The 13,474-nt window shown below is 38.8% G+C and overlaps 2 protein-coding genes across 4 annotated transcripts in view; both read left to right on the top strand.

Annotated features, from left to right (window-relative positions):
- Positions 1-373: 373 nt before the first annotated feature.
- osr2 (odd-skipped related transciption factor 2) lies at positions 374-3,808 on the top strand. 2 transcript variants are annotated; one of them, XM_088306850.1, is made up of 4 exons: positions 374-602; positions 2,067-2,757; positions 3,005-3,104; positions 3,431-3,808. In XM_088306850.1, the coding sequence occupies exons 2-4, from the start codon at positions 2,105-2,107 to the stop codon at positions 3,503-3,505; spliced, it is 828 nt and encodes a 275-aa protein (XP_088162976.1). In that variant the 5' UTR covers positions 374-602; positions 2,067-2,104; the 3' UTR covers positions 3,506-3,808. The 2 variants fall into 2 exon arrangements, with proteins under 2 accessions (XP_088162976.1, XP_088162975.1); XM_088306849.1 differs by having other exon boundaries at positions 3,349-3,808.
- A 2,878-nt stretch (positions 3,809-6,686) lies between these two features.
- Positions 6,687-13,474, top strand: part of vps13b (vacuolar protein sorting 13 homolog B) — a 303,806-nt gene continuing 297,018 nt past the window's right edge. For both annotated transcript variants that reach the window (XM_088306201.1, XM_088306202.1), the window contains exons 1-3: positions 6,687-6,949; positions 7,591-7,749; positions 8,721-8,864. In XM_088306201.1, coding sequence (XP_088162327.1) covers positions 7,603-7,749; positions 8,721-8,864 — 291 coding nt within the window. In that variant the 5' untranslated portion in view covers positions 6,687-6,949; positions 7,591-7,602. The remainder of the gene's footprint in view (positions 6,950-7,590; positions 7,750-8,720; positions 8,865-13,474) is intronic.

Raw genomic sequence — 13,474 nt, 5'->3', positions numbered from 1 at the left:
TCAGCTTGTATCACGCCGCATGCACGGTTCGGGTTTATGGAAACTCTGGTTAAGAAAGTCAAGTATCCTAAAACAGGTATTCAAGAAGCATGGAGTTGGGGTGATCAGACTTTCGAAATGTGCACTCTGTACCTCCGAAAGCACTAACCCTTTGCTATGAGGTGCATTAAAAGTGAGGTAAAGTTGAACTGAACGGGGTCCTTCACTCAGCTGCGGAGCTCTAGTTGCTATCCAAACACAAATAAACAGAGGAGGAACATTGGAATTAATGATAGAGAAGGAGGGGGGCGTGTCGGAGGCGGGCAGAGTGAGCCCAAGCAGGAGCCCTAAAAAGTGAAGAATCGGTGCGCATTACGCACACTTCCAGCCTCAGCTGCGGACGGGACTCCCACAGTGCTGCTGCTGCCTGTCTTCCAGACCCACTCGTCACACACTACACGAGAGTGCACAGGTCCGAGGCACCGCACTTGGCTGCATGGCTGTGAAAGTTTCATGGACTTCGAACTTGGAAAACTTATAGTGGCGCTGTACTGGAGCTGGCCGCTTCTGTAGTTACTGTGGATTACTGGCATACCGCAGGATTTTGACAGCTATTTATTGGGGTAAGAGTGTTTGGAAGGCTACATTCTGACATACGTCACTCAAATCGCACTTGTTTAGTAACTGTTCTGTCATTTCAAATACGTGTGCTGAATGCGCGACTAAGCAGCTGCAGAAGCAGCAGCAGCAGCAACACTTGACATCTCTGCACAAACTCATCCATAAGCGTGATTAACGCTTCTTGCTAAGCAATATGTGCGGCAGAGACTACACTCACTCATTGAATTTAGTTCATGCACAAAACGTACGCGCAATGTAAACAAGCTGTTGTTAACACTTTTTTACATTAAAAAAAAATAATAATGACCGGAAGACGGACATGCAGGCGTTCAGGCAAACTGTCAAAGTGTAAATGAAGTCCAAAGGTTAGAGACAACTTGTTGATCAAAGTAGTGAGTAAGCTATGGCAGAGGAACAACAAGTGCCTGTATGGTGACTTAAGCTGCACCTGTGCGACATTATATTTAACCCCATCCTGTCTGAGGGTTGCAGGGGTAGACCCAAGATGAGGCCAAATTCAAAGAGCAATTCTGCGAACGTGAATTAAATCATCTGTGAAATTATAGTCATCACGTGCATGCAAGCATGATGCTTACAAATGTTAGGATGAAAGCGCATTACCATTGTAGACATATTTAATTTAATGTTTGAATTGGATGCATTAAAATGACAAAACGTGTTAAAACATGAGTACATAAAGGCGAAAAAAAATCGTTTTTCTTGTTTTTTTTCTCTGCCATTAAGGATAATTCTCATTGCCAGATTATGAATCTCTCGCGCTCTGCATTGACGGTGTTAAATGGGCCACGCATGAAAAAAATTGTGTCCATTAACTATTAGGTCACTCGATTTATCTTATTTTTTTATTATTTTCAAAGTAGCTCAATGTCTTGAGGTTAAAACGAGGGAACGGAAATCAGTTGCTCCCTAAAACAAAGTTCAACAAATAAAATAAATCGAGACAGCAAATGGAATATTCTAGGACCATGATATATCAAACTTATTATGTGCTTCAGTATGGCTCAAATAATGCTTATAAATAATGTTCAATTTTCACATATGTCCCCACGGAAATTGCACCGGGAAACATGTTGTCAATTAGTCTTTAGTTTTCTCATATATGTTGTGCTTCCGTCAAATAAATTAATACAGGCCTACATATTGATTTATGTTTGACGACATAATAATTAAATACTTTAGATAGTGACAATTATTGGAGAACAACAATTGTAAAATGTGAAATTACTTATACGGAGTAATGCTTGTTGCACGGTCTTGCATCCGTTCGCTTTTTTCTGCAAATGTATCAACGATTGCCGCTTCGGTTTGTTGAATTGGAGAAAAGTAGAAATGTGAATAATATTTTACGATTGGGCCAAATAGAGGATAGTCTTTTGCTCCAGCAGTAAAAATTGTCTCTTGTTCGTACACGACTTTAATAGTGGACACGTGTTCTCTTTTCCAAGGGGTTGTCGGCGTGTCCTCTGCCCAAGTGTGAGCCGCGATGGGAAGCAAAGCTCTGCACGCTCCGATCCCCCTGCACCCACCCCTGCAGCTCACTAACTACTCCTTCCTGCAGGCGGTCAACACGTTCCCGGCCGACCAGCTGCAAGGACTGTACGGCCTTAGCGCGGTACACACTATGCACATGAACCACTGGACTCTCGGTTACCCGCACATCCAAGGACTGAGATCGACTATCACAGAAATGGCAGCCGCTCAGGGCTTGATGGACCCCAGGATTCCATTCCCGGGTTTGCCCTTCACCACCGCAGCGCAGCTCTTCCATCCAAAACAAGCCTCCGTCACACACGGCCTACCCTCGTTGCACAAGGACAGGCCGAGGTTCGACTTCGCCAATCTGGCCCTGGCCGCAACGCAGGAGGACCCACCGAAGGCTGCGGATTTGGCCAAGCTGGCGTCGGGACTCGGGGGAACCATAACCGAGCTGAACAAGCTGTCCCCGGATAGAAAACCCACTCGGGGCAGGCTCCCGTCCAAGACTAAAAAGGAATTTATTTGCAAGTTCTGCGGCAGGCATTTCACCAAGTCCTACAACCTCCTCATCCACGAAAGGACCCACACGGACGAACGGCCCTACACCTGTGACATTTGCCACAAGGCCTTCAGAAGACAGGACCACCTCAGAGATCACAGGTACCACCTGACACCTCCGCTTTACTGGTCCCGTAATAACAATAACATGAAGTATATGAAGTCATCGATCGCGACATAAGACAGCTGTCTCCATGAGTGGCAAAGTTCCCTCAAGCAACAACAATTCAGACTTTCGCAGATGACGGCCACTTTATTATTATTGTTATTTTTAGGACCATGCAGCTCGTCACGCCTCGGCAAACTTTTGCCTTCTGGCGCATTTATAATTGCCATGTCTGTTTTACAGATACATCCACTCCAAGGAAAAGCCATTCAAATGTCAGGAGTGTGGGAAGGGATTCTGCCAGTCCCGAACTCTAGCAGTCCATAAAACCTTGCACATGCAGGTAAGGTGGCAATATCACCAAAATATTGCTATGCATATAGTTAATGAGAAATAATTCACTATGTGATGCACGATCAACTGCATGCGTGGGGATGTTACAAAGTATTTGCGCTCAGTCGTGTACAAATACTAACAAGATATTTTACGTTGCAAATTGGCATGAGTTATCATTTTGGAAAGATATTCATCATTAAGTTCTATATAATTGAAAGGAATAATCCTTTGCTTGCTTTAAATCTAAACAGGAGTCTCCCCACAAATGCCCCACATGCGGAAGAACCTTTAATCAAAGAAGTAACCTGAAAACTCACCTTCTCACCCATACAGACATCAAGCCCTACAGCTGTGGCCGCTGCGGAAAGGTGTTTCGGCGCAACTGTGACTTGCGACGGCACAGTTTGACGCACAGCCCACACCAGGACTTCTAAGTATGGACAGAAAGACACAAAATAAACAGGAAAAAAAATAAACAATTATGATAAAAATGGACACAAGAAGAGGAGTCACATTTTTTTTTTGCATGGACAATATCCAAACGTGGCCACTGCAAATACATGAATTGACTGCATAGTATGTTGGAAAAAAACATGTAAATATCAAGACCATGTAAATAAAAATGTATTTTCTGCCATTCGAATGACAAAGTTGTTCTAAAAAAACGTGTGTTAAATTGTATTTTAGAAATAAATATTTCCATTATATACATTTGTGTGCTTTTACTTTTCTATGTTTCAAATGAACGTATCGTGCTCATCGGTTTTAAAAATCTTAGTGTGTCCGAGCGGGTGCAGGAAGCAAGGAGATATCGCTCAGCAGAAGACACACTTTACATTAACACACACTCACACAAAAACATTGGGTCATGTTCAAGGCAAAACGAGCTCGTCGTGTCAGTATTTCCTGTAGAAGTATCACATTAGAATCACTCACACATCTCAGCATTTTTCTTAACGCTGTAATTATTTACCCACGTTACAGACGATCCTATTATTGACGTGACAAGTCATGGAAGACATGGAGAAGTAGATCATTAAAAATATTTCTGATCTTTTCATCACTATGACGGCTAGAACAATTCCGGGGTAAAGTGTCGAATTGAAATAACAACGTGCAAGAGTGGGGATTAAAGTGAAAAAAATAATCTCAAATGTTGCATGGCGACAAATTAATCGCTGCTCCGCCCGTTTAAAAAAATAAGATAAGGTTAGATAAGTATTTAATTAGGCCTCTACATTCTGTATGTACAAATAGGGACATCACTTTCTCTATATGTGCAGAGGTTGGATTGAATCCAACTAACCTTTGATTAGCATACATTTAAAGATTAACCATAAACGGTGTCGGCCAAATGACATATCATAATCATTTTTATAAGATCCTCCGTACGCATTTCCGTAATTTTTATTGAAGCCTGCTTTGTCATATGGCCACACTAAAAAATATCGAAATATTTTTTTTCCCCACCTCACAGTTGAAACGTTGCCTGAATTTTTCCATTCCATTAAATGGTCCTAAATACATCCCCCACAAAAAACATCAACAACAAACAAGCTAATAAATAAAATAACAAATAAAATAAAAAAAATAACAACGGACGTCTTTTTTTTTGATGGAACCTATTAACAAGGGCCCATAAATTGGAAACGACCAGACGTTGACCGCTGGTAGTTTCCTATATATTTTTCATGACACGCGTAAAATCTCCAGCGATGCCGTACAGATAAGGTAATAGATTTGTTGTTAAACAATAATAATAATAATAATAATAATAATAATAATAATAACAATAATAATTATAATAATAATGATAATAATATAATAATAATAATTATAATGATAATAATAATAAAAATAATAATAATAATAATGTAAAGAGTTGGGTCGTTGGAAATATTATATATTTTTAGAAATAACAATAAAGACTATAGTCTTGTGAATAACCCATTTAGAGGGCACGAGTCAACATTTTGTCATTTTCTTCCGACTGGACATCTTACAAACCAGATGCAGAAAGGAGCTCGCGTATTTGGAGGAAGTAATTATTTTAACGTTTACTCTGCATTATTATTATTATTATTATTATTATTATTATTATTATTATTATTATTATCATTATTATTATTATTATTATTATCAGTTGCTGAATCATGATGCGTGCAACACATTGTTCTCAAGGTCATTTTGCACTAATCGTCTCATTGTCTGCAGCAGTTCAGAAACACAAAGAGGCCTATAGGCCTACACCTGGAAGCAAAAAAAAAACAAAAAACAAAAAAAAACAAAGCAACAAAAAAACAAAAGTGAATGCTTAATTAAAAGATAAAAATCATAATTCAGTTGTACATGTGGCAGTGACCTTTTACTCTTTATATGCTTAAATTGTTGCTCATTAAAGCTTCCTGGTCGATAACGCGCATTGGCATTTTCAATAATTTCGTCTACCTGGAAATATACATTTCACAAAATTCTACGGATGTTTGTTTGAGCCGTTCATGCTTTTGATACACTCATTCAGATTAGAATTTAAAATTGGCCACCTCGGACAGCTCATTGGCAAATAACATAAGATAGTACTTCTTAAACAAGTCTTTGGGACATCATCATGCAAGTGACCTTGTCACTTGCAGAGAAGGAACATGTCAATAATATTGGTTTGGAGTTTTTACAGTAACCGTTATTGAAGGCGTGATGGCTCCAAAGCGAAAACTAAAAACCCCAAACTTTCAAAAAAGTGTGTGTATATATATATATATATATATATATATATATACGTTCTCATGTCTCTCTCTTCATATAATACTATCGGTGACCAATCTTTGTTTCAACGTGTTTTAGTCTACAACAAAAAGACCAAGCACTTAATTACTCCAACTTCGGGAAAAGTATGCCACCAAGAAGAGCTAAAAATGTTCGCTCTGCCATTACGTATATACACATACATGGGTTCATTTGCATCATTCAAACTATATTGATCCCCCACAGAATTATGACTCCCTGACGCTAGTTGATTTACGAACAGGAGAAAGTACACAAGGCATCAATTACGCAAAGATTCCGCGGCGTTTTAATGTAGGAACCGCCAAACAAAATGAGTGATGGCACAACTATACACAACAGCATGTAATTGTAAGCTAATATTATGAAAAATACCTGCAGAGATGCGCGTATTGAATGCATGTCGTTTCTGCCCGCCCTAGCTGTGTAGGTGTATGCATCTAATGTAGCTAGAGTGTAAAATAAAATCTTAATCTATTTGGTAAGATTACACCTCCCTTCTTGAATATTCAATTTAATCGTGAAAGTGTTGAAACGCCCATTATAAAAACACAAAACTGCTGACGCAATATAATAAAAAAAGCTAAACTACCCCTACTTTTCAAGAATCAGATCGATAGGTGCATTAATTCATTCTCAATGGCAAATCATCATTAGACATGTAGTTCAGTGAACTGTACAATACATTGTATCGCGAAGAGTCATTCCAACTTGCAGTGAGCAAAGTGGTAGAATATGGTTTTTACCAGCGAACTTAAAGGCAACACCATACATGCGGAAGTCGTAATCGTGTTTACTGATGACGTTACCTCCGGAGCGGAAGCTAACTGTAGTTAGCGTTCAGTAATGCAATGAAATTGTCACTTTAAATAAAAATTAAATAACCATAGAATCCAATATAGGGTCGCGTGGGAGCATGGTTTTGGTTGTAACGCGTGTCTGCCCGTTTAGCTTCGTGGAAACGAAGTTAGGTGGACTTCTTCTGAGGGTTAGCTTAGCTCCCGTGCCTTGCGGTCGCGGCTCTGGATGCTTCCTGTGATGACACTTCATAGCTAGGCTAAACACACCCAAGTAAGTTTTATGTAGACCTTACGCTGTATGAATTTGAAACAATATGCCATAGCACACGTGTGTGCACAAGCATAACGCGCTGGTCATTAACTTGTAGCTGTTTCACTACAGTCGAATGTATAAAAAGTGCTCGTAGGTTAGCAAACAAGCTAACACCGATACCAACTTTTCAATTCTAGTTATATAAAAAGGGTCGAATAAATAGTCATTCCAGTCTTTTCAAAGCGATCACAAGTTCCCCTGCTTTGTTGAAATATCAGCGTATCATGCTGTCATGCGTGCACCCAAAGTCACTAAAATAGTGTGCGCACACAGTTGGAACTTTTAATTAATTTTAGTATGAACGGTAATGTATTTGATCTTTACAACATTACAACAATTTAACGCCAATAGAGTGAGCCGAGTCCTTTGATAGAACAGTGGTGACAATGAGGTAAACCTGTTCATAATTTCGCTTTATTTCAGTCACCAAAACTGATGCAATTTCATGAAAGAGAATTTTAAATATGCACGACTCCTGCCTTGGTGATTGATCTTTTAATAATTATTATCGCCTGGCTGTTGTATTAAAGCAGGCATGATTTGAAAGGAACATTTCCTTAAATAACACAATTTTGCTTTCTTTGATAACTGGTTTACAGAAGAGGGTCAAGATGTTGGAGTCCTATGTCACACCGCTCCTGATGAGCTATGTGAACAAGTACATAAAAAATCTGAAGCCATCAGACTTGCAACTGTCTCTCTGGGGAGGGGATGTCGTGCTCAGCAAGTTGGACCTGAAGCTGGATGTGCTAGAACAGGTACTTTTTGTAGTATGTGACCTGCTATTTTGAGCCTTTTGTCATTCCAAAGGCTAGATGTGATGGAATGGTAGATATTTGATTTAAGTCTTCACTGAGTGAAAATAAATGTCTTGTGTTGTTACCACCCTGGTAAATTTATATTATATTATATATATATATATATATATATATATATATATATATACACGATTTCAAAGCAGTGAATAAACATGCCATTGTCGGACGCTGTGGATGTGGCGACTGTATGCGCTGAAACCACGCCTTGCTCAACTGTCAATCAAATACCACTCCTATGATCTGAAAATGTATTCTGCAATTTATTCCGCTGTGATGTCACGGGTATTTTCGAGGCTGCGACGATGATGTGCTCCAAAGTAGCCATGCTAACTCAAAGCCTTGGTCCACATGATGGATGTGTAACCTTGGACTTTTCAAATATTTTGTACCCCGTCCTGGTGTTTTTTTCTTTCTCACCGTGACGTGCGCCCACTTATGGCTTACAGTGAGGCACTCTAAAGCAGTGATGATAGCGGACTTTAGGGGTGTAAGCATAGGCAACCTCACTTAGCAATTGCGCCGGTTAACAGCTGATGTGAATAAAGGGGGTTGGGAGGGACTCAGAAAATCCAAGTGTGTCAGTTGGCCTCGCTTTAGTCACGACCCAAAAAATCTGATAAACCAACATGATGAAAAACTGTTTTAACACTATCGCTATAGTTCAACACTACTTGTTCTCAGGCTTTTCACATTTTGTTTTCAGCAATTATCTTTAAACATGTATCATGTATTTCAAACAAATATCTGAACTCAGTTTATCAGGTCTTAATGCACATCAAATTAAATGACTACTATTAAATAACGTAATTGATTTGAATTGTAAGGGGAAGTATTGCAATGCATTGATGAATCAATATTTTTATCCAGCCCTAGTTTTTGTAAACCTACTGCGTTTTCTTTGTCATCTGTAGGAATTGAAGCTTCCTTTTACATTCATGAGTGGTCATATCCATGAGCTACGTATTCATGTTCCCTGGACCAAGCTGGGCTCCGAGCCTGTCGTCATCACCATCAACACCATGGAGTGCATTCTCAAGCTGAGGGATGGAGACCAGGTTTGTTTGCAATATGAACAAGATTCTTCTTCTTTAGTTGTAAATTCCTGGACATCAAAGTGCCCTTGTCGGTACCACGTCTACCTCATAGGTCTGAGGTTTGGGGTTTCAAGTCTTGTCTGCTGCCTTCCTGTGTGGAGTTTTCCTGTTCTCTCCATCCTACATGCATGTTCAGCTGACTGAAACCTTTTCCTTCTTATGTGCAAAAATCAGTGATGATTGTGTATATGTGCTCATTGATTGACAAGCAACTCTTGCCCAAAGTCAGCTCGGATAGGCGCCATCTTTTTCAGACCCTAATTTGGACTAATGCTTTCCCAAATTAAGAGATTATATTTCAGTTTGTTTGTTTGTCTGTTACAAGATGTTCATTAGATTTTGCATGCGCATCTACACTATGGAACATATGCCGTGAAAATACAATACAATACATCTGTACATTTCTTTTTAACCCCGTTCAATTTGAACAGTACAGTTCAGATTTTTTTTTCAAATTCAACCATGTATGTGGATAATACATAAGTATCCGACGCGACTGCAATTTGGATGTTCACGTCACACTCAATCGATCTGTACAGACATCAAACGGCGACAAATATCACTGTAGTTTGACAAAACAGAAAGCACGAAAAGTAATGGTGGATGAAAGAGTACCAAAATAAAACTGTGGCAAATAGAATATTGCTTAGAACTTGTAAATATATGGGGGTAACGGTCAGTTCAAGCAAAAAACTGTTTGAAATTGCCACAGTAGCGTCAAGACTGAGAGTTACTCGCATGACCTGTGCCATGTGATGTCGTGTTTTGTGTGCATGAGTGTCACTAGGTTATGTTTTGTGAACTTGTGGATCTTCATGGCCCCATTATGGTCACATTTGTTTTTGTATGATGAACAACTGAATACTTCAGATGCATCACATTAATTTCTGATTTATATCCACATTCGAAACAGGCACATGTCGGATTTGAAAAAAAAAATAAATAATAATAATTGTATTTTTTGGACTGCATGAAAAAAATCTGATTCATGTCCCATATGGGTAAAAATATCGAAATTGAGTTGCTGTGTGTACATAGCCTGATATTTATCTGAAAATATTTGTCAGATAAATGTTTATAGAATTTATTTATTATTTAACACTTTTGACTTCTCCCATTTTTCTTTATTTTTTGCTGGGTGTCTTGTCAAACCTTTAACACCCATGCAAGTAAGCGAAATACATTGAGAGGCCAGTACTATGTCTTTTGGGAAAGTTGCAGTTTTAAGGCCAGATGTCCCAGAAGAAACACATTTCAAGGGAAGTCAATTACAGGTAATTATATAGGCTATGGCAAAAAGATTTGTAACACATGAGTTTTAGCTGCTGAGAATTAAGGGTAAATATCATACAGTGCCCGTGGCTACTGCTTGTTGGATCAGGTTTCCAGAATGAAGGAAATTGAAACTTGGCTTTTTGTACTCAAAGAGAGTTGAGGGTCATTCACCAGCATGAGCACTAGTGTAATGAAAATTCTCAAAACAAGTATTTGTTGCAGATGTTTTTTGATTTTTTTTTTTTATAGTTCCTGCAAAGGATTTTTTGGGGGTGGGGAATTGCCAATGACATTTGGACAAATTATTCAGAGGTATGTACACCCGTGAGACATAATTTCGAGTAAGACCAGACTAAAAGTACACGTTCTCTCAGATTGAGGAATTTAAATTGTCCTCTACTAGTGATGAATTGGTCACGAACGATCTGGTTCTCAGAATACGCTCTTTAAAGTTAACAATGGAAGCCGTCTCTTGATTAGAGGCAGTTTGCAAAGTTGGCTGTTTGTGACAGTGCTCGGTCTCTCTTCCACGAGTAGCGGGGGAGTTACGCTCTTGTGATTTTAGGGCTTCAGATCTAGTGGTGCGTTCTTTTGGATATTTATTGCAGTTTTTATTTGCGTTTGTATTTCATGCACACAATCAAAAATTTACCCATACGGAATAGGTATTGCAAATTTACTGGCCTTTTTTTCTTTCTCCTGACTGCTTGGGAAACTTTAGAGATTAGAAGATGAGGTGTTATCAGCAAAGATTCTGGGTTGACAGCAGTTACAGTGGATTATAACACTCCCAAGCAATCTATAATTCTTTACAAGACAAAGATAAGACTTTGTTGAGTGACATATTTTTCTGGTTTTGGCTCTTTCTTAGCCTCATGTGGGAGTTTAGGTACTGCTGAGTGCATTTGCCACTGCTGCAGAGACTCCCGATTGATGCATTGCTTCATGACGATTTGGGGAGGTGCCTCTAAACATGTTCTTGGTGTTACAGAGCCTTTTCTTTAGTTGAATTCCTTCCAAAATGTTTTACGTTTTATAAATACTAAATAGTGTCCGTCTAATGTAATTTCTAATAAAGTGATTCTGAAAATGAAATGAAAATAGAGCAAAAATTAGATAAGATACTGCAAACCAAAAATGTAGCAATTGAATGTGACTTTTTGAGAGATTCTAGTATGCCTCCTGATCACTGTCGAGGAGCGGTTCAGCTAAGGCACTAAACCTACAAATTGCTCAGGGGCATGTTAATTAAGTTTGTTAATAAATCTTAAATTTTTTTTTTAATCTTGATTTCACTTGGTTCTCATCTCTATGTTTTGGTCCAATGTCCTCGTTCATGAAATATAGTTTTCCTTTTTTTGTCACCCTTTTATATTTTATCATTTGAGTGTGCGTGTATTGTGTGTGTGCGTGTGTATGTGTTGTGTGCGTATATATATATATATATATATATATATATATATATATATATATATATATATATATATATATATATATATATATATATATATATATATATATATATATATATATTAGTTTACCTTACATAGTATAATGCAAGTCGTCTCCCTAGACATAACAAGACCAAGTCCATTTGTGCTTGTAAATCTCCACTTACAAGGAGCATAAAAGACAAAGGACAAAGTGAAACAAGTAGAAGAAAACAGCCGGTGGGAGTTTGCAATCAGAGAGCAAAAACTGGTTAATCTCTGTCCTGTTACCATCCGGAAATCTAGTCTTTGATTCTCCTGCTTTCAAGCAACAAACGGCTCACAAAGATTGCACAATAAATCCATCTGACCATCAGTTAAGCTCGGCTTTGTCTTCAGGGAAGAGGAGTCAGAAGCTGAGAACATAGAGCTTTGAAGCATCCCGATTGCTATAATTCAACCTCGTGTGATTCAGTACATAGACATGCCAATATTGAATTTAAAAAAAAAAATTGTGCAGTGTTTTCACAAGACTGACTGAGAATAATGTCACCTATATATAACCTTGATTTTAATGTTGTAATGTTGCTCATAGATCAGTAAGTTATTGTTTTACTTGGAAAGTGTATACGTCAAACAAATGTTTTCTGGCAAGAATGTAACTGCTTAGAAAACAATCAATTCTGCTTTATCAGTTTCTCCCTGACTTAAGTTGTCTCAACTCCAGAGTGACCCAATGCTGTGAGCAGGTTGGCATTCCACGGTGATTTAAAGCATATGCAGTCATGAATGCAAGGCAGCGTGTCATTCTACCAGAAAACATTGTACTTACGTTGAGTCAGCTAATTGTGGCGCAACACTGCTTTGTTTTTGAGGTTTAATGACGTTTTGGATTCTTGGTGGGATGATGTTACTGATGCTCCTCAGACACAGGAAAGCAGCCAGGGAAAAAAAAAGCCCAGCGGCTTCCTCTATCCATTGAGTCAAGTGGTGATCAATACACTGTGGACAGGATGCTGCCACTGCTCAGCTTAATCCTTGCTCTCAGCCCTTCCGGACTGTAGCAATTCCTCAGTGGAGTCTATTACTTGCTTGCCACGCCGTTGCACATGCCCTCTCTGGCTTCACAACATGTTTTGTCAAATATGCCAAGAAAGCGCTGTAAAAGTACATGTATGTAGTTACTATTAAAGCACGCGGCTGATGACTGATTTTCAGATCCAAAATGTTTCAAGGAACCAATTGATATGTTGTGCTCACCAAGTATGACAGTTTTCCATTTGTAAAGTTCCAATTCTGTTAACAGTACTTCAGTTGTATTAGAACCTGGCATATGAAAGCTGCGCAAACATGAAGCCTTATCCATCCCACTTGCATGCTAAATCCTCCAGCAATTTGGCATTGATATTTATCAACTTGGATGAAAAGTCTTCTGCTGTTTCTCTGTGTTTGATTTGATGGTTTTACAACAACGATACTCTCCAAGAGCACTTACGACTTTGCCGTGCCTGCCGTCCAGCTGTACCTCACATGTGCAATTAAGCTGTCAAAGTAGCCTCGGCCACTGCTTGTATTGTTCTTGGCGGTAGATATGTTGTTCAAGGGATGCTTATGCCTTTTATTATGTGCCTAAAGCGGTGTATACAATAATGACCGAATGGAGGAAAGCGTGACCACCACTGTTGTGAATATACTCTAGTATATAGTGTTATGTCATTATTAGTTATAAATATTTGGAATTTCCTTTGATTGGGTAAAATATGTGTTTGATTTACACGTGGTGAGGAACTTTGTTGTTATTTGGATTACAAATCAAGTTGCCCTACTTTTTGGTATTTCCCATTGCGAGTTGTGGTTGATTTGACC

Source organism: Idiotropiscis lumnitzeri, chromosome 10, assembly GCF_059441095.1.
Source record: "Idiotropiscis lumnitzeri isolate Australia: NSW breed Sydney's pygmy pipehorse chromosome 10, RoL_Ilum_1.0, whole genome shotgun sequence".
NCBI classification, from domain to species: Eukaryota; Metazoa; Chordata; class Actinopteri; order Syngnathiformes; family Syngnathidae; genus Idiotropiscis; species Idiotropiscis lumnitzeri.
The sequence above is the reverse complement of the archived record's forward strand: the minus strand, read 5'-3'. Positions and strand labels throughout refer to the sequence as shown.

Coding starts and splice junctions, on each gene's coding strand:
- osr2 (XM_088306849.1), top strand. CDS start 2,105: ATGGGAAGCAAAGCTCTGCACGCTCCGATCCCCCTGCACCCACCCCTG. Junction 2,758..3,004: donor GACCACCTCAGAGATCACAG/GTACCACCTGAC, acceptor TCTGTTTTACAG/ATACATCCACTCCAAGGAAA. Junction 3,105..3,348: donor ATAAAACCTTGCACATGCAG/GTAAGGTGGCAA, acceptor AAATCTAAACAG/GAGTCTCCCCACAAATGCCC.